The sequence below is a fragment of the Hippichthys cyanospilos genome, chromosome 5 (assembly GCF_059441005.1).
Source record: "Hippichthys cyanospilos isolate Australia breed blue-spotted pipefish chromosome 5, RoL_Hcya_1.0, whole genome shotgun sequence".
Taxonomy (NCBI): Eukaryota; Metazoa; Chordata; class Actinopteri; order Syngnathiformes; family Syngnathidae; genus Hippichthys; species Hippichthys cyanospilos.
The window spans coordinates 25,268,975-25,290,686 of record NC_142373.1 but is presented as its reverse complement, the minus strand read 5'-3'; the positions used below and the strand labels follow the sequence as shown (position 1 = coordinate 25,290,686).

The following is a 21,712-nucleotide window of genomic DNA, read 5'->3' as shown; positions in this document are numbered from 1 at the left end:
TCAAACGCGAAATAAGTCATATTGTGTCATTATAAGGCTTAAAATTATTACATATACCTCTAATTCTTCGTTTGAATGCACTTTCATCAAGCGCTAATTTATTGCCTTTTTGTCGTCGACAAGGAAGTTGTGTAGATCATTTCTTCAGCGGACTTTGACTAAGAATGAAAGAAAAAGACAGCTTGACTTGTCCCCTTCAGCACTTATCAGGTGGGGGCGGAGAACCAATGATGGGCAACCTTCCACAACCATCTCACACCAGTTGTCAGTTGGGTAAAGAAGATCCCAAGTAAGATGATCAGCAAATCAGCTCTGAAGACCTCCATTTCAAACAAATTGAATGAGTCCGAAGAGGAGGAGTATTAAAATGTTTGAACGATTGACGAGGTGATAGGAGAGGACGTCTGGGTGTTAAACGGCAGGAGCTATTTGGCGTTTCAGATAATGCTGATGACTTTGAGGGCTCCCTGACAAATTCATATTCAGCTGTGTCTAAAAAAATTAGGGATGGAAACTTCAAATCATTTTATTGTTGCAACATTAGTTTCAGCACTTGCGTCTATGTGCATGCATACATTGCTTTGCACTTGTCCCCCCCCCCCCCCGCCACATAACCGCAACAGTATGTCATTCGATATACAATGTAGAAATGTGTCTAGAAGTACCATAATTTTGTCATTTTAATAACACACATCATGTGTTATCATTGGAAGCCATGATCTATTTACCCACTAAAGTCACGGGAAGACATATACTGTAATTGCTTTTTTTTTTTTTTAATTAAAGTAAAGTAAAAAAAGGACGGGGGGGGTCGACTTGTACTTGGAGAAATAGTTTTTTTTTTTTTTTTTTTTAATAAATATCAGAAATCGTTAAAATGACCAGTTTCCTCACATAGATGAGTCTTAATAATTGTTTAGTGGCCCGTGTAATACAGGATCATAAAATGTCCAAACAATGTTCTGTTTTGCGGTGGAGCTGCTACTATATGTTAGAGTTCCTGAACATAAATGACACCACCCAGGTTGTTGAAACTTACTTCACCACAATGTTAGGGTGATTGGCATTCCTCCTACTCATTATGAGATGTCTCCTCTCCAGTATAAATTCAGTAAGGGAGGTGTGCTCCCGAGATGTCTTATATTTATTGACGATTGATACCTTATTGCCAGCCAATGGAGATGCTCCATTCATGGTGTAATAAAACACGGTTGCTGGTTGGCTTTTCTCGTTAGTGATGTAACTGTAGCATGTTGTTGCTGAAAAAAAACGGAGGACACCCAATGATATAAATTGTGGATGGCCTTGCTGTTGTAATTCTCCTATGGAGCCTTCTGACTCAGAGGTCTCCATCAATCATGTCCTGACTCACGCCACCCTTCATCAGCGTACCCATTGGAGTCACTATATCCGGGGACTTTTAATCAAACATTTACTTTTGCGTGGCCAGCCTTGCTTTATTTGCTCAATGACGTTTCATCAAAGAGGTGTTCAATGGGGAGGCAATATTGGTGTTGGTTATTTTTAGGTGACTCACATCCAGTCTGGTCAGCATGAAGGGAGACAACATACTTGTAGATACACATGAACACACACTGGTGCCACCTGCTGACCATACATTTGTTGCGTAGACAGCTGCTTGATAAAGCGTTGGTGAACAAAACCACTACATTCTCACTTTATTCAAATGGAAATCCTGCTAGTTTTCTTATAAATATTGATGTGCTGGCCTATAAAATTCCAAAGCCAGCTGTCAGAAGAAATGCCCTTCAGCCAGCAGACTTTACAGACTGCTGCGGTGTCCTACAAAAGAAATATGATCACATAATATTAATAATCCCCCTCTCTTTTGTGTGTGTGTGTGTGTGTGTGTGTGTTTGTGTGTGCCTGCAGGCTGACTGGATTGGTCCAAGCTGTGCTGTTTGCAGAAGCTGGACTTGCAAGAGACAAAAGGTAACGAGCGCCAAGTGCTTTAGATCACATATGCATGATGAAATTGTTATATTGAGTGTTGCTGGTTACTGGGATCTCCCATCTTCACTCACCATGTAAGGATCAGCCAGGATTTTTTTTAATGCCTTCTTCCCCTTGGGGTAAAGAAGAGCTCATGCACGAACAACAGACATCAACATTGATTTAAGGCAGTATGTAAAGCGCAATGCGACATGTATGGAATTTAAGAACAGGGAGAGGAATCATTTGACCCATCAGCTGACTGTAACGTGATTGAGACTCTAAGCTTGTGTTTCGAAAGTGGCTGTGAAAGTTCAATTTTCAGCTTCCCACATTGTAAGTACTGTTGCCTGTCAGATGACTGGAGCATGCTATCCTGATGATAGTGAAGCACTTTAGTGTAGAGACACCTAAAAAATGGTGTAATCATCCTGCAACCTTGTAAAAATACTTGAATTGCTTTGTTTGAGGTATAAGGGTTTGTGGTTTGCCACGCCGACCAAAAGTAAGATTACTATCTATAAAAATTGTTTGCTTTTTAACATTGACAGAAGGAAAAGGCAATATAAAAAAAAAAGCTTTCAATAACTGTTAACTACTTTTTTTTACAGCATTTATACAGGTGAAAGGTTTGTCTAGGCCAGGGCTCTCAAACATACGGCCCACGGGCCGATTCTGGCCCCCAAATGGGTTTAATCTGGTCTGTGAGAAATTTTGTGAAATACAAAAATTAGCTGATTTTTTTTTTAATGGATAAAAAACTTGATATGTTTTATGATAATTAGTAATGTTAATGTTTGATGATTAATTGCAATGTTTTGCTTTTACAATTTTGGATAGTAATGAAAAAAACAAATAAATTAGAAGTTGCTGTTTTAAAAGTTGATTTTATTGGTCTGGCCCACTTGGGAATAGATTTTCCTCTATAAGGCCCGCAAACGAGGTTGACACCCCTGGTCTAAAACCCAAATACATCTCAGTGCCTGACAAAAAAATAAATAAATAAAAGCCCACCCCACTATTTGAGAAGCACTGACTTAGGGGAAACCATGCACATTAATTTTTGTTCCTCTCTTCAGTGTAGTCCAATCATCTCACATGCTGGGCTTTGTATGTTGGAACTAGCCACTGACATTTCTTCAACCATTGTTCCAAATGGACTAAGTCGTGTAAGCCTGTGCTACCAAGAAAAGGTCACAATTACAATGAAAGTCAGGAAGTCCACAGCTCCCAGTAGTGTGTAGTATTTTGATCCGCCTAGCCCTAAAACCACCTAATTGTAGCATTCTCCTGCTGAGCAACATCATTTCAGTGATATATTGAATGTTACAACTAGCATCTCAATAACAGCTTTCTGTTCAAATTTACCAAAAAAGTAAAACGCCATAGTTTGCGGGCTATAAGCTGACACTTTTTTCCCCCATTTTGAACACGGTGGCTTTTAAATAGTACTTAACTCATATAGCGCTTTTCCACATACAACTCTTTAAAAGTGCTTTACCTCGACTACATGTCCTACCTGACTAACAATTTCAATATATGGCATTTTTATTATTATCTGCCTTTTTTGAAAATTTGATGGCCGCTAATCAATCACTTTAAAACTGACCAAAGAGATCAATTTATTGGTATTTTCAGTTAATTTTATAAGATATTGTGCAGAACTAGGGCTGTCACTAATAATTGTTTTAATGGCCGATTACTCAGCCATTATTTTTTGATCATTCCACTAATTGCGACTATATATTTATTTGAAATTAGCTAAAGCTCTAATGCAGGTTCCAAATAATTTTATGAGCCCTTTATGTCACCTCAAATACTAGCCTCAAAGAGTACTATGGACAGTCAGCCATGTTCAAAAACTAAAACCTGGCTAAAGAAAATACCAAAACACTGACATACACAGAATGTTTTGTTTTGGTTTTTAGTTCGTTTAAAATGATTGACGCACATATTATTGTAACACCTCTTAAGTGTACATTTAACGTAACATTGAATAATTTTGTGTTTGAATTCTTTAAGGTTAAGATTCTTTGGGTTTTGTATTTGATGTTGTTTTACGTTTTTATCATTTTGTAATGTGAAAGAGCCCAACTAGGGAGCAGTGTGACTACATTGTCCCTATCACTATCAAGCGTCATTCATTCATTCAATTTCGGGTAAAACAATTAACAAGTTGGAAGTTCCCGATTTAAGAAAGCACATGCTTGGAGTGAGATAAGCAAATAACGCAGAAAATAAATGAGAAATTTATTAAAGTGACTAGTCGACGATGGGGAAACACCGTTAATGATTTTCATAATCGACGTTGTCGTCAAAATTGACAAAATCTATGCAGAATTTTGCAACAAAGAGGAATGTTATCTAACATTTATTTTAAAAAGAATCAACATTATACAAGAAGTTGACTTTTCTATTGTTTGTGCTAACATTTTTTGCTTCAATGAAATTAAAAATCTGTCAAATATTGGATATCTAAGAATAGGTATCGGCCCCAAATAAAAACATGACAGTCTATCTCTTACTTGATTCACTTTTACATGGTTATGGTTTGAGTTATAGTCTGTTTTAACCCCTTCATTTTCACAGATATTCTAATGTATCACAGGCAGCTTTTATTTCAATACAGTTTAGCAATTCCTCTGTGTATTCTGTATCATGACTCGATTGAAAAGCGTGACAGTAGCGTGCGATGTATTGTATTTTGCTTCTATCCAATTGTACATGGAATGCATGAGAAAAATCCAGAGGATGTCCCATGAGAGGTTGTGGCTGTCATCTGCCATGCATATCTAATTATGTAGTCCCTGTCCACTGATTTCGCGGCGCTAGCTAACAAAGGCCACACATGAAGGAGAAAGCATTGTGGAGTCAACGCTTTGTTGGCGAGTCCATCATTGTATGTGCATTTTCCACCCCTTTTTTTTTAAATTATGATTATTTTTACAGCAGCCAAAATAGAAGGCAAAAATCTGTTTTGTTTCATGTTACACAGCAGCACAACACCCCTGGGAGCTGCTGAGATCAGTCTCACAAAAACAATAGGGGGTCATTTAGGCAACAAACAAGGCATGAATACAAACTTCCATGCTAGCATCTTGTTAAGTGCACTAATGTGTGTGATTGTGCAAGGACTTGCTGAGCAATCAAAATGTTAATGCAGGAGCAAAATCCTCCATGCATCGATCTCTTCTTAGAGGAGTGTGCAGAAGTGAGAGATCAGCTTTTCTCTGCTTGCCTCCCTCTGGATTGCCCCCCCTCTTCACATTGAGTAAGAAGCAGGGCAAGGGAGGAAGAGGAAATGATGTCATCCTTCCATGCTCGGTCTCAAGGGTAGTGATATCATTGTTGATGGATTCACAGGCTTTCGCTTCCCCTGCTTCTTTTCTCCTTATTTTCTCTGAAACAAGTCCGTTAAAGTGACAACTTTTATCGTATATCCGCCAAGGCGCTTTGGGAACAGGTTACAGCTTAATCTAAAACAGAAAAAAAACAACAATTGCATCAAAGTGGCTGAAACCTAAAAAAAAAAAAATTAATTAAAAAAAAAAACTTTTTTGTAATTACACTTCACATGACAAAAACAAAGTAATTTCATCCACGCCCCGCTAAGCACCCCCCCCCCCCCCCCCCACACACACACACACACACACACACACACACACACACACTCCCGGCTTTTTGGGTTTGCCTCCATTATAACTGTCTGGATTCCCTTAATTATTCTCTCAATTTTAAATATGGCTCCATTCCAACACTTCCACCAGGCAAACCTAAAATTATGACGTGCGCTATGTCCTGATATAGAGCAGTGGGAACAGATCACGTTAAGCATGCTGAAGAGACTTTAAAAGCTTTTTTGGTTTAGTTGTGGCACCATAAGGCTGGATGGGGCTGTCTGCTGCGTTCAGCTGCGGGCGGCTGAAAAGGCGGCTAGTCCAGATGCATGCTTCTACAGATGTTGGCATCTAGCCTTCTTTTTGGCCTAAAAATACACCCTGTAACTCTCTGTGAGCATCTGTCAGTTTCCTTATGCTACACAACAGCTGCTGGTCAAGTCCATATTTAACTCTGTTTGAAATGTCAAAGATCACGGCCAGGAGGTGAAGGCCACTTCCTGCCTGTTACAGCGTGAAGTGTCAAAACTGTGCCGTGTTTTGAAGTCTTAACCCTCTTTTCCCTGCGATGTCTCTGTGGGTTTGTTTTAAACGTGTTTCTTTTTTTCATAAGATGTTGTTGTGGGATAATCACAACCATAACTGTGGTCAATATACTGCCATTCAAAGCCAACTTTTGCCCTTGTTGTGTTGACAACTCATAGCGGATAATAAAAGGATACAGCAATTTTCCACCCCTTGGAGGTAGTGTCAGAGCAGGAACAATCATAGTCCATATCGCCCTCAACAGAGGCAAGATGCTGTGAATTCCACAGTGCTGGGACAAGTGTGTGAAGTTTCACTTTAAACCCTAACCTCTGCCTCTTTTTTTCTGTCCAGCAATTATTTTTGTACCTCACTGTTCTGAAAGCCGGTACAGTATAGCTCTGTGTACTTGCAGTTTGGCACCCACAGATTCATCTCATTTTTTTAATCCACTCATCCATCCATCCATTTTCTAGAACCGCTTATCCTCACAAGGATCGTAGGCTTGCGGGTACCTATTAAGCGGACTTGGGGCAGTAGGCCGGTGAGACTGAACTGGTTGCCAGCCACATTCAGGCCACATAGAGACGAACACACATCATCACACCTAAGGACAATTTAGTACGTCCAATACACCTGCCCTGCATATTTTTGAAGTGTGGGAGGATGCCGGAGTTCTCAGAGAGAACCCACACAGGCTTGGGGAGAACATGTAAACTCCAAACAGAAGAACCAGAGCAAGGTGGATTTGAACTTGAGTCCCTCAACTGTGAAGCAGACGTGCTAACCACTGAGGTGCTCTAGTTTTTTTTGTTTGTTTGTTTGTTTTTTGTTATTTCTCCACCCCCTGTTGACAAGAAAGGCTGTCTGCATGTGTTCTCGACAAATAGGTTCCCATAAATATTATAAACTTGCCTTAATACAACCAGCGAACCAAAAACAAGTTTGGATGACATTTTTCTTGGTGAACCATTTATATTGTATATTTTCCTTCTCAGCACCACAGGTACACTTTAAACTCAGAACACGGTTTCGTCAGTGTAAAACCTTGTGTTTACTTGAAGAGCTGTAATTTGTGTCATGTGAATCAAAATGTGAATGACCACAAAACCGATGTTCTTCAAATACTGTGGTAGTACAGCTAGTTTAGGTGCCCTGAACTGCACTCAAATTGCAATTTTCTTTGTTGGACGGTGCCGCGTTCTTGGAAAAAGTAAATGTCAACACAAACGAGTAGGGATGGGCGAGTGCCGATATCAAGTATCGTTGTCAGGCCGATTCCTGTCCTTATTTCAAGGTATTGGTACGAGCAATGCCAGTCTATACTTATATCAACTTCTCTCTTGGAGCGATATTATGATCACCAACTAGAAAGTACAAATTACAAGAATATAAAATTGCTATTCATTTCCTAATATTTGAAGTAAAATACTACATTGTGATTGGTAGATTTTTTTTGGGGTGGGAGGATACTTTGTGTATCAAAAGTACAAATGGTGTCGGTACTTGCTATCAGTGGCTGCTCAAGAGTCGTGTGCTCGTATTGATATTGGCCTGAAAAAAAAAATGGCAACTAACCACCCTAAAACGAGCCCAGATTTAGGTGCGAGACTGAGTTGTTTTTTTTTACAGAGCAATTAAAACGTAATACTGTAAATAAATTGCACAAACGAACCAATAAAACAAGATGAGCAGAACGTGAAATAAGATGAGTGGAACTGTGCCGGACAGTTAAAAAAGTAGAGTGGGGTGATGGAAAGACGGGTGGGAGGATGATTGCATGCTTTCATTTTGTCAGACAGGAGGAGTGTGGCTTCTGTAGCAAAGTAATTACTATTTACTTTACGCACACACACGTATATGTCTTTAGGACGACTTGCTGTCTCAGCTCTGTTTGACAGAAAATGCAGTTGTGTTTTTGGCTCGCTCAGGACTTAAGAATGTGCAGCTAAACGGCAGTTAGCCATCCAATGTCCTCGTGTTTTTTTCCTCCTGTTTTGATTTGTTGTGCTTTGCTGCTTGTGTATTTGAATGAGTTTATTTAAGCCTAGACCGGCTTGCATGCAGCTATGATGTAATGATAACTTGCGCCAAACAGAAATGTGTGATAGTGGCTTATTGCAAGTCTTAAATTGAAATCTGCAGCAAAGAAAACTCTTTAATGATTTTTCCCACTCATTGCTAAAAAACGAGAGAGAGAGAGAGAGAGAGAAAGAGAGAGAGGGGGAGCACATGACAAGATAAGTATGATGTTGCAGCTTTAAAACATCAATTAGCTGAATGGATCTTTTCTTACTTTGCATCTACTTCAGTTATCCCAAATTTGAGTGCTATGACATATATGTGATCATCAAGGTGTTGCAGAAAAGTATCCAATTTCACTTAATTTGTTTCTAAATTATTTATAAATGACATTTATTTACAATTTCATCATAAATAGATATACAGTGTTTATCTTTGTAAGTCTGCCTTTGCCAGTTCTTGTCTTGCCAGTTGATTACAGAACAGTACTGTACATTTGTCTTATATAAAGACCAATAAACCCATGTAACGACCTGTTGCGATTCGTACAACAAAGTCATGGCTTTATGGTAAACTCATCGGATTTGTGTGCAACCGTACTTTTAACTGAATAAATCAACATGTGGATAATTGAGCTCAGTTTACTACAATTTTGTTTTTATACATTTTGGGGATGGTGAAGATTTTTCAAGATGTAAAAGGAGTGCCTTGGCCCTCTAAAAGCTGGGAAACTTTTTCATCAATATAGTTTGTTTTTTAACTTACCCCCCCCCTTACATTTTTTTTCTTGCATTACATATGACCTACTCAAATTGTAATTCTTGCTTTTGTTTGATTTTGATTCATAAAAAGTCAGGTTGTCTTTGCGTTTGGATAATGTTAAGACTTTCCTTTGCCTTGAATGGGCGGCGTTGTGCAAACAGTAAATTGTCGTACAAGACTGCAGCTGGGGGACTTCCTGTCATCGCACAAGCTCACAGAGCGGCCCTGTGCTCAGGCCTCTGAAATGACAGAGCAGCCAATCCACAAGGATCTAATTGTAGCGCCACAGTCCTCGCCCCGTGTGTGCGTGTTTTTCAATGTATTTGTTTGTGGCTCAGCATGATCCTGCTCTCTAATCTCATGTATGCGTTGGCTCCATTTGTCCCCCTGCAGAGAGGGGCGACGACAAAGCAGCGGCCCAGAAATAGCTCTTTGTGCTGGGGTCACTGCCCGCCTGGGTGGAGACCAGGTGGAGACAGTTTGGAAACATTTAGAGCGAGATCACGTCAAAGGCAGATTAAATATAGCAAGTCTTAAATTACCGTTTAGCTTCAGCCTCTACATTTACTTCATTTTCTGACAGTCTAATCATTTTAATCATTTATGTATCTAGTTATTAAACTACAAAAAAAAAAAGTCAAGAGGAAACGTGGGAACATAGTGCTTGCAGCCGCTGGATGGCGCCGTCACCTCTTGGTTTTGCTTGCCAAACAGTTCATTGCTTTTACCAAGGAAGTTTTATCTCATCATGGATTTGTCACTTTATTTGTTTTAGGTCACAATTGTTTATGCTCGATTCCGTGTAAATTGTAGGTCGCGACTACATTGTCATGTAAAATACTATCAACACATTCCTTTATTTAATGTCATAATTAATATTATTATGTCAGTTATTTCATCGATGTTATGTACCATTTTATTAATTATAATGATCGTATGGTGTTTTGCACTGCAGATGTACTTTTTTGTTTGATCATTGTTTGTTCATTATTTGAATTGTTTTATTATTTAGTTATTTTACTACATAGTTTCATCGCAATGTTTTATTTTGTTTATTCTTCATGGCATTTATTTTAATCAAATAATCTTTTTTTAAAAACTAAATAGACAAATATATCATATATATATACATATATATATATATATATATATATATATATATATATATATATATATATATATATATATATATATATATATATATATCATATATATATATATATATATATATATATATATATATATATATATATATATATATATATATATATATATATATATATATATATATATATATATAATCTTGGACTTGAGATGTTTACTCCAAAGCTAAAACTAGGCTCAAGAAAAAATAAAAAACATACTCACACGACTCAGTAAATAGTGTTTGGTTTGTGTGGTATATTTTACTTTTCCTTCCAATTTGATTGTGTTCAAATGTTGCTGTCAAGTTTTATGGAGAAACTGTATATTACATGTGTGGAATTGGCATGTTTTGTTTTTGTTTTTAATTACTTTGAAGCTGATAGATATTGAATATTGTATCGTAGCGTTGCAAGTGAGCTAAAGATTAATGCAATTTTTTCGCAGTTGTCAGATTGTATAGTTTATTTCACACTTGTATATACTTGATATAGTATATTTTGCATTTTACACTGGGGCGGTTGTAGTTTTACCAATGAAAATCCCTTATACCTCTATAAATTGCTTGTCACATGAGGTACCTGTCCAAATGTTATTGTTATATTTTATTTCCGAGGGTTGTTCGCTTGTCAAGTTCACTTCGTACGCGTGTTTCTCTTTTCTTGTCAGATGGACCAGCTGTCTGATGAGGAGGTGGAGGTCAGAGAAGGGGAGGAAGAAGAAGATAGCGATAAGGAGGATCAGGATCTGGATAAGATGTTTGGAGCCTGGCTGGGAGAACTGGACAAACTCACACAGGTACAGTACACATGCTGAACTAAACAGTCCTCTTTTACTTCACTTTTGCATTGTATGACATGCATTTCCTGTTCTCGGACCACCCAGAGCTTGGATGATGGCCGCCCAGAGCGTGCCCCGCAGCGTAAGGCACCCCTCAGACAGGAGACCAACATGGCCAACTTTTCTTACAGATTCTCCATCTACAATATCAACGGTCAGACTCCCAATATGCTCACTTGCATCCTTTGTGATATGTCTCACCCAGGTGCTTTTCTGTCTGGTTGCAGAAGCACTGAATCAGGGGGAAAATGTTGATCTGGATGCCCTTATGGCAGACCTCAGCTCCATTGAGCAGGAGCTTAGCACCGTCAACCCCAAACAGAACAGCAGCATGGCACGTCTTGGACTCACCGATACCAAGGTACACCTGCTGTTCTGACAATGCATAACGTCTTGAATTCTTTCAATCATTCATATCCCACATATATCTAAACAAAATATCTCTAAATTATACATCACAGGTCTCGGCGCAGCAGCACTGTGGTCCCTCATTTTAATAAATGCGTGGAATCTTACAACATGTAGTGAAAGACCTGCGCACTCTATTTTTGTCGTTTCGCTTGATTTTTCCAAAAGTCATTTTCAAACTCCAGCTTCTTAGGGTGTACTCAGATCATTAAAGCATCTGTAAAATGTCCATACTTAAATATGCATTATTTCAAAATTACAAGGCTGCATCTTGAAAATGTGGGTAAAACCCTGGCATTACTTGACATAAATTGCTTTAAAAAGACAGACCTTATGTATAAGTTTGCATGGTTTAGGTTTTCCCATCAAGCTTTGAACAAGGTTAAACTTATTAAAACAATTAGTATAACACTCAGAGTATTCTTTAGTGCGCGTTCTCACTGTCTTGCTCATGCAGTTCTTCAAATAGCAAGCAAAGTGTTCTTGCTTCAAGCTGGGTGTTACTAACAATTGAGGTTTGCTCTACAATAGGCACACAAAAGAGAATAAAACACCAGTGTTCAACCAAACCATATGATGTAGCGTAACAAAACTATGCTGTCTTAATGCGAATATGTAGTGCAAAATAAGCAGCCTAATGGAAATGAGCATTGTTCTTATGTTATTACTATCTAATTTCACGCACAACAAATAAATTCCTCAGTGGAAATGGATACCCTCAACCGCAGTTCAGTAAAAACACATGTAAAAATCTAAAAATATAAAAAATCTTATCTTCACAAAGGCAGTTTTTAATCTTCTGGTCCGCATTTTTTTGTTTTTTGTTTTTCCGATCTAGGTCCGCCAGAAGCCCCCAGCAGGCCGCAGTAGCAAGCAACAAACAACAGGGGGAAGCAGTGATGGTGGTGGAGGTAACAATGTCAGTGGCGGCGGCGGCAGCAGCGGGGCAAGCAGCAGCAGCAGCAGCACCAGGGCCTCCCCTGCCGGCACCATCAGAGTTGCATCTGGACAACAAGGGAGGCCGGCGCTGGCGTCCAACTTTAGCCTTGATGACATCACTGCCCAGCTCGAGAAGGTACAGTATGTTGCTAGTATCAGAAGAAGGGTTCTAAAAAACAATCACTAAACTGTATTGAAGTAATTAGGGGGGATTAGCCAGTGGACCCAGATCTCACTAGACACATCCCTGACAAGCATAATACCAACTGAAAAATGTTGTGTGATTAGATAGTGCATTAATCGAGGTTATTTTTAAATGAGCTGTTTCTCTTTTTAATGTTTAACCTCGCCCAAGGATATAATATTAATAATTACTTCTCCATGATTCCAAGCCAGTGTGCTGTGACACATTAGCATGATGTGAGAGCTCATCAAGTGTGCCATAGAATTCAGTTTCATTTAATTGGTTTAGAAACAAAATGTGCCTGTGCTATTTCATTTATTTATTGTAATTCAAACAATTGCTATCTTAAGTGAAGACTTAAAATTTTAAAAAAAAGTCCCTTGGGTGTATGCAGACTGAAAATCCAAACCTACCAGTGATTAAATCTTGTGTTGATCCATTGTATAATGGCCTTTAAATAATTAGAGATGCATGATCACTATACGGCTCAAAGTTTAGCTTAATTAAGACCGCAGTCCCTGCAACTATGCTGTACAGCTTAAAAAAAAATAAATAATCAAATCGCTCTTCAATAAGGTTTCCTTTCTACATTTGTTTAAGGGCAATATTTTACAGGGATTAAAAGATTGCCACTACAGGGAAAGAAGAGAGCATTTATCGCTGATTTCAATCTGAACTCATTAAGCGAATTGGTTTATTTGTCCACTTAAATACCGAATGAATCCCCATTCAATAAGTCATGTTCAATCAAGCAGACTGAGATTCCTCCAGTGAGATTATTGACCATCTCTGCCTTGCCTTCAGGCATCCATGAGCATGGACGAAGCTGCTCGTCAAAGCTCCAGCCACTCACTCAGCTCAACCACGTCGGCATCGGTGCGGCGCCCAGCATCCGGTCAGCGGCAGCATCGGCGCACGGGATCGGTCGGCACTGTCAGTGAGCGTGAGGTAAATTGACGGATGCTAATGCAAGAAAATAAGTCAAAATACTGTATCAGACTGTGATAATGTGTTTTCAAAAGTGAAGGCTCTCTTATTAATGGGGGTATGTCTGTTTTCAAAAATGTGACGTAACATTCAAGCTCATCTTAAAGGGGACACAGCACACAATTGCCCCAAATAAAATGTATATCTAGTACTGGGCTTTTTTTTTTTTCTTTCCGCACAGAGAGACTTCTGAAGACTTTGTGCTACCACTGATTGCTTGACATAATTCGTCATTTTGGAGGTGATGAGGAGGGTTATGATCTTTGTACCAAACACACTTTATAAAAAGTCACCCTTTTCATTAATGACTGTCTTTACTTAGCAACCTGATACATTTAATGCCTAAGAAATTTGTTTGGACCCTTCACCTGTCTGATATAAAATGTAAACAATGAGATCCTTCCGATGCTGCGGATGTTCTCTTGGCCCATGGCTTGTGCTGTAAGATGCGACAACAAAAATGTCAGGAAATTCTGAGTAGAAGTGTTGCACTTTATTAAAGTAGTTGCAAGTGAGTGCTGACTCCCATTTAGCAAGTTTGAATTTAAATGGTTGTTTCTGAATTTAATTAATTTAATCTGTAGTCTGATAGGGAAGTGAACAGAATAAGCATTTCACTGTGTGGTGTAGTACTATACATGTGACAAGTGTTCCCTCTAAACTGCGCGCATACACAATTGCACAGTGCTCGCACATTCTCAGCGCACAAGAAAATCTGTGTTGCGCATAAAACAAAATGCAATATAACCATATTAAATAATATCTAATATTAGACCTCATCTTATCTTATTAATTAGACCAATAGTAATGTTTTCTGTACCATTTTGCATTGTGACAGTGACAAGTGTCCAGGCAATGATACTAGAGGTTTCACTTCCACTATTCATCCAATCAAATGCATTGACAGAAACCTTCCCTGCATATACAACCCATGCAGGTTAGCTAGCAATCAACAGCGCGGAGTTAAGAGATGCAAATGCTAACCTCTTTTCCTTGCAAAACGACTGAGCAGCGACACATCCACTCACCAAGTCATAGCAAAAAAAAAAAATGCGCTTCTTTAAGATGGAATGGCTGTCGGAGTGTATGAGTGAGATTTTTTTTCTTTTTCACAACTTGTAGCTCATTTATTACCATGGTGACAAGTGTAATATACATTACACTGTCAAGTCTAAAACACTTATTACTCAAGATATAAAAAATAATAACAAACTTGTTGAAAATGAACAAAAATAGCTGTATTTTGATTTGTTGTGATATAAAACATAATAATAATAACAAACTTGTTGAAAAGGAACAAAAATAGTTCTGATTAGTTTGGCAACATGTCAGTCATAGATGCATCGTTATCCCGTAAATGACGGCATCTCTGAAGTTGCTCACCTTGGTCAAAAGCCTGCTCAGGGAATTTGTGCAAATGTCCAGTTGCCTTGAAAATTAGAGGGAACATTGCATGTGACAATAGATCTCTTTGAATCTTTTGGTGTGTAGACTTAATATCCACTGGATATATGGTAACGTTTCAGATGTTATTCTTCCAATATACGTGTTATTGTGCTATCCTTGAAAGGATCTTGCAATAACATTATATTGTGCGCTCCTCTGTGACTCCCAAGCAACACAATGAAAGCAATAACGACTCAGGTTAAAATACTAAAGATTGTTTTAAGCGATTATTTTTTTGAATTATGGATTTGAATTAAAATGAAATTTGTTTTGTGAGTTGTTCAGAGACTACTGTATTTCTCTGATTACAAGTCGAGTTTTTTTCCCCTCATTTTCAACTCCCATATTAGGGGGTCGACTTATAATCGCATAACTCAAAACAGACCAATTTTTTCCACATATCTGTGTTTGAATAACATTAACTCAAATGCGAAAAAAGTACTATCATGTCATTTACATGGCTTAAAATGATTATACAGTATATACCTCAAATTCAATATCGTATGCATCCGTTTTAGAGTGTTTGTACAGAACATCACAAAATGCACTTTGGTCCAGCGCCTAATTGCCTCTTTGTTGTCGACAACAAGGCTGCATGGCTCATTTTTTGACGGACTTTTGACGCATTATGAAGAGTTAAAGATGACTCGTCTCCTTCAGCCCTTGGATTCGCATTTGAACAAGCTGGCATGGATTTTGGCAGGTGGGGGGAGAAAGAGTGAAGTGCAACCTTCCACACTCAAATCAGACAGGATCTATGTAATCACATAAGTCAGAGGTAGACTTATACTTGTGTTTCTGTATAAATTCACCCACATTGAAGTAAAAAAAAAAGGGGGGGGGGGCGACTTATAAGCACGCAATTATGCCACAGGTTCAAACCACACGACCAACAGAATTCTCAACCATCAATTAATGACTTGCTTTTCCCCTGTAATGACGTAGAGTAAATCCCTTGTAGGTGCGATCTGTCATCCACTCTTCACGCTCCTCCGTTACATCAGCCTCAGGAACATCTGTCAACTCTGCCTCCTCGATGGAATCCCTGGACAACGTTGTCCATGCCAACAACTCTGACAGCCATCATGCTTTAGTGCCACCCCCAGCCAACGGCACCAGCCAGAGTCGCAGCACCACGGAGGTAAACAACCACCTCACTGATCAGGGTTGACCCATGCAAGCATTCTACCTGTGCTATTTTACCCCAATGAGGCTCTGATCTCGGCACAGGTTGTCTGCTCAGGATTAAACTGAGCCTACTTTCATTTTTAAAGAGATTATATTTGACATATCGGCTAAATTCATACCCACGTTTTAAGACCTAATATCCAGGGAGTGCATATTTTGAAGGATTGAAATCAATCTGCATTAAAATTCACATTTCAATGTCGATTATCATCCAGCTGCTCCACTGGGATGGTGGGATGGTGGAGCTGTCCTGTGGATCACAGACAAACAAAACAATATTACCCGTCATCACAATTGTAAAGAAAATTCATTTGATAAGATGCTGATGGCCCATTACTGCACACGATCCTATTGAAATGTTTCAAGTTTAAGGACGATATGCAGCATTAGCTTAGGGCTGACAACACAATCGCACACACATTGACGTACGCACGTGTGTGCACGCACGCGCGCACACACGCCTAATCGTGTGTGCATGCGTATGACCTAAATATTAGTAGAGTATGCTTACGCTCTCGATAAAATGATTTCTAGGGATGAAGCAGACAAGATGTAGGTCCGGCAGATAAAAAAAAAAAAAAAAACGTGTGGTAATGTGAATGTGAAAATGTGTATTTTCAGTTTTAGAATCACCCTTAATCATAATTAGAGAACGCACTTGACGCTGAGCAGTGTCTTTAAGAGCGAAGTATTGAGCATTTGCCTTCCCCATTTTGGATTAAAACATCAAATATACAGTATGTGAGGTTTCCTACAGTTTCTCACTATGATAAAAGTTGTTCTCGCCAGTGTGTATTTGTAGTATTTTTCCCTCACAGGTTTCCTTGCTTTTGCCACCTGCTACCTCACCACACAACTTCCTGCTCAAGCCAGATGCCACATTGATTCACCAGGATTCTATCGTCTGTCTGTGTTTCTCTCTCCTTCAAGCACTCTTATCTGGACAGGGAAACCTCACTGATTCTGAGAAACATAGCAGGGAAACCTTCACACCTGCTGACCAAGGTGACCTTCACTTTCCATTCCTATTCCGCACTGCATGTTCACCCTCTCCTTGCCATGTGCATCCTGGCCTGTCCTTTATATTGCTTTCTATTGTAATTTTGCTTCCAGGGTCATTGTCATTCGGCATGTGTTTTCCCACTAATTTCAAAAAGAATCTGCTTTGTGTGCATTCTGAAGACGAGACTTGCAGATGTGCAATCGTGCAAACTGTGTAAACACAATCCAAAGTAATGCTTTAATAAGAAATGCTACATGCTAAACCTTTGTTCTTATATTTTTTTGTTTCTTTGTTTTGTTGTTTTACGTTTTAGATATAACCAAATTGACTGTGGTTCAGCCTCAGATCATTTGCACATTTAAAACACATACTGCTCTGAATTTGAGAACGTTTCACTTCAGAGCTTCCGCTGTATTGCTCATTCATAGTGCTTGCAGATTTTTTTTTTTAACCTGACCTTGAGTTAACACCACCTAACAATAACACCTTTCAGCTTTGCAGGTCTTGTGAAATTGCTATATAAAGTCACTGAATGTGTATTGTAAAGGTTAGGTGGTGATTTGAGCTGAATTCTCATTCTTGTGTGATTGCTCGCTAAGGAATCCCCAAATACATCGGTAAAATCTTTGAAAATAACACCTCGGTGGTGTTTAGGGTGAGAAATCAACATTGTGATTTTTTTTGTGTTTTTTTTTAATGAGGGGGCCCTTAAAAATCCACAATGGTCGAAGCATCAAAATGAGTCTCATTAGTCCAAATGTAATTTAATGATATTTTATGCCATAACCTCACAGGAATTAAATTATATTAACAAAAGATTAAAGTTACTATCACTGGGGGAAAAATGAATCAGGGGAAGGGGATGTAGTGGTAATGCGTATTTTAGGAAAAACTTTGTGTATCTATCCATCAGCCCGAGTGATTTGTATCATAGTGCATTCATTTGGGAGTTGGCCAGCTGCAATAATGGATCTCAGTAGAGGAGCAGTGTGCTAACTAACACAGATCAATGCAGTACATAAGTGCAAGCTGCCGAATAATTGTTCTTGGTTATTGTAGATCCAGATTGATATTATGCTCTAAGGCAGTGGTGTCAAACACATTTTTATTTTGGGCCGCATTATAGTGATAAATTCTTTCAGAGGGCCGGAATGACTGGGAATTCAAATACATTTTAAGTGTGTTGATCACATATTTACCAAGATTTGATATCAGAAGCCGGCAAAAACTGTTCAAAAGAGATTTGGAGAATAACAAAATGTTTGTTTTTCTTCCCCTAAATGTTTAAAAGTTAAAGACAACTTGCAATTTTGGTATTTTAGTCAGAAACCTGAAGTCAAATCAGCATTTCAAGGGTCACAAAAAGTGAGGTGGCGGGCTGGATCTGGCCCCCGGGCCTTGACTTTGACACTCGTGCTCTAAGGGAACGCGCTGACTCCCAGTGGTTGTCCGGTTGTATTTCCGTCACCGTGTTATCTTGTGGCATTTTCTAGATAAAATAGATATTTGAAATCATTTTGGATACTCTACTACTCTCTGGCTAAGCTGCAGGCATCTTAACAGTAAAGGTTAAGGATTTTTTTTTTTCATCCGTTTGTGTGTTGGCCAAGTGGATAGAGTATCGTTAATCCTCTTTGCAGCGAGGGGAGTGATTGCTCGGACCGTCATAGGAAAGCACATGCATGCACACAGCAGTTGACTGGCATCAGGCGAGACTCCTTTTGGCTTTTGAGCTTTGGCTGTCAAGTCCTCTTCCACAGTATTTCCACAAACTGATCTCCATCTTGCGGTTTACTTCACATAAGTACTTTGGCCTCACTGATCTAAGTTAGCTACATATATCCTCAGCATTGATGGACCCGGAATTAAAATTTTTAGAGCCTGCGTAATTCTGGCACCAGACATCTAATATAATCAGAGGTGTTTATTCTCTTAAGTTTACCATTTTCTTAGGTTTACCATTCCAATTGCTAAAAGTAGGGCAAGTATTAATGTTTACTTTTAACTCCGGATTTGATCTAATCTTTTGTCAAATTTAGGTCCTCGATTAGTCATAGACTTGAGACGTGTGTCAAGTTAAGAACCACTGGATTCACTGTAGATTACTCAGTTTTATCCACAATACGTATGTTCAAAGAGTAATTATAGGTCGTCGTGTTATATCTTGTACAGTGCTGTCAAAGTGTTTGCCTGCTCTGTGATTTCTGTGTTTTTTGCTTATCACTCACAACAGTTTCATTTCATCACACCAATTTTAATATCACCATAAGACAACTCAAGGATGTATAAAATGCATTCTAAATGATGATTTACTACAAAGGGTGGGGGGATACAAACCTATCTGGCCCTATGTGAAAAAGCAGTGGAACAAAGGCAAACCTTCCCAGGAATGGTCAACCAATGGAAAGTAATTCCAAGATTGTGACGACGACTCATCCAGGAGGTTACAAAGAACCTTAAAATAAGATCCAAAGAACTGCAGGCCTCGCTGGCCCCAGTTAAGGTCAGTGATCATAACTCCACTATACAGACGCAGACCAAAAATGACATCCATGGGAGGGTTCCAGGCAAAAACCACTGCTGTCACAAAAGAACAAGCAGGCTCGTCCTACATTTGCCGAAAAGCAAATTGATGATCCTCAAGACTTTTGGAGGAACATTCTGTGGACTGATGAGTCACAACTTTTAACTATTTGGAAGGTGTGCAGCATTACATCTGGCGTAAAGATGGCACAGCATTTGAAAAAAATAGAACATAATTGCGAGCAGTAAAGCCCCCCCCACACACACACACACGCACTTTTATATATCCTTGCCTCAGTGTGATATTAATACTGATACTAATATTCAGGGAAAAAAACAGGAAGGCGACAAATACTTTTTCATACCTCTGTATACTATAAGCACTGTTTCTTTGTCAGTTTTGGGACCTCAGTATTATAGGCATACACACTCTCTGGCCCCATCACTCACACACGTACGACTGCTGGCCTACTTGCGCTCCCTCTATGCAAATGGAATTACTCAGCTGCTGTGTTCTCTTGTCTATTTTGGCTCAAGAGGAACATTGGACATTGTGACTTCAAAGTAAAGTGAATTTAATTTAAGTGAATGGCTAATATAGGTCAAGTGCATATCCAGAGAGTGAAATAAAATGTGTGTGGCCAGCTGCAATGATATCCGTAATAAAGAACTGCTTATCCTTTTTGTTGGTATTACATGACTTCTGTTATAATAGTAGGCCTGCTACAATCAGAATAATGTACTTTTGCCAAAAAATAAAAATAACACTCAGATAACATGTAATACTTGTGAGCAAATATAGCCTAAAATGCTATTACTCAACGGCCACTTTTAACATTTCTAAAAAGTGCATAATCTAATCTACATTAGAATTATTCAGTTATTTTAGTAGGCCTGTCACATATTGCCAGTCATTGTTTTCAGAAAACAGTGTTGTATGGTTTTTATTTAAAATCGATCCCTCTCTCCTTGTTATTTGGGGATCTAAGAAATCTAATGTAAATTGTTCTCTGTTATGTTAGAAAAATAGTCTTCTCATTATTATAACAGAATTGTAATTACTGGCAGTACTAAAGTGAAGCATTTTGTCCACGTGGCCTCATATGAAAATAACTTTTTTGTCTATTTTTATTGATCAGAAACGACTGATAATCTCCACTTTAATTTTAATTTCTCCGATCTAAAGAATTTAAAATGTATATTCAGGTTCTTTTTTTTCTCTGTAAACACAGGGTTAAAGTTCATTTGTCTACTTTTGTCTTTTTTTTTTTAATTGAACAAATTGACAAATTGCTGAATGTGGTACCAATATGTAAAAAGCTTGACAAAGCCCTGTTGGATGGTAGTTCCACGTGAATTATACTTAACTAGACGCAAATTCCTATCAAGAATTTTAGCGAAATCTACTCCGAGGTAATTGCGGGCATGAGAGAAAAACATCGCGGCAGAGAATGGTAGCGTGAGCGCTGCCGCTCCTCCCACCGAGCGGCATCTGCTCCCGAGCTCTCACTCCCTCCCCATACCTCCATGACGTACAGTCCCAATTCGAGACGTGTGGGGATACGATAGCTGCTGCTTTTTCTTTTTTCCGGCTTTTCGTCTGAGTCGCGTCCATCCTTTCACGCGTTTGCGTTTGGGGGGCGCAGTTAGTTTTGATCTAGCATACAACCACTTGTTTTCGGCTTGCAAGTGTTGTCATCTCTTCTTTTATACCGAGCGCCTGCGTGAGTTGAGCGGTTATTTTGCAACTTGTTTGCATAAAGGTGACGTTAAATCGTAAAGGAGAGCGTCGTGTTATCGAAATGCCCTCCCCCGCACGTACATCGTCAGCCGATAACTGCATGCGCTCTGTACATGGGAGCCCTCGACCGGGACTCGGTCTCCCATAATCTCTATTTTGTCTTTATGATATTGAGGATGTGGTTGCTATGACAGCGCTCGATTGTTTTGATCTCGCCGAGCGCTTTGTGACTTGTGCCTCTCGTTGGGCCCGACGACGCTAAAGTGACTTGACACAACTCTGAAATGTATTGGGGAAAAAACTGGAGCACAACATTCCAGAGGCGTATTCTTCAGTTTTCCGGCATGATTGGATGTTAACGCAGACAGAATCGGTGAGAGAACACTGAGAAAAGCAATGAATTCCTGCTGGAGGAGTCAGGTAAAGTTGAG

General features: G+C 39.0%; 1 protein-coding gene and 1 long non-coding RNA gene across 3 annotated transcripts in view; one reads left to right on the top strand and one right to left on the bottom strand.

The window, feature by feature from the left end:
- The window catches only part of LOC148424108 (ras-associated and pleckstrin homology domains-containing protein 1-like), a 60,580-nt gene that overhangs the window by 20,511 nt on the left and 18,357 nt on the right, over positions 1–21,712 (top strand). Inside the window, exons 2-9 of one of the 2 annotated variants that reach the window (XM_088415538.1) lie at positions 1,894–1,953; positions 10,692–10,820; positions 10,908–11,016; positions 11,090–11,223; positions 12,109–12,345; positions 13,198–13,341; positions 15,788–15,967; positions 16,945–17,019. In XM_088415538.1, the coding sequence (XP_088271664.1) occupies positions 10,692–10,820; positions 10,908–11,016; positions 11,090–11,223; positions 12,109–12,345; positions 13,198–13,341; positions 15,788–15,967; positions 16,945–17,019 (1,008 nt within the window). In that variant the 5' untranslated portion in view covers positions 1,894–1,953. The remainder of the gene's footprint in view (positions 1–1,893; positions 1,954–10,691; positions 10,821–10,907; positions 11,017–11,089; positions 11,224–12,108; positions 12,346–13,197; positions 13,342–15,787; positions 15,968–16,944; positions 17,020–21,712) is intronic. The other variant, XM_088415539.1, reaches the window with a different exon arrangement.
- On the bottom strand, positions 13,289–21,280 carry LOC148424109 (uncharacterized). The gene is made up of 3 exons (XR_015865689.1): positions 21,064–21,280; positions 16,138–16,264; positions 13,289–13,324 (listed from the first exon to the last, which is right to left on the bottom strand). It is a non-coding gene; the product is annotated as an uncharacterized LOC148424109 (long non-coding RNA).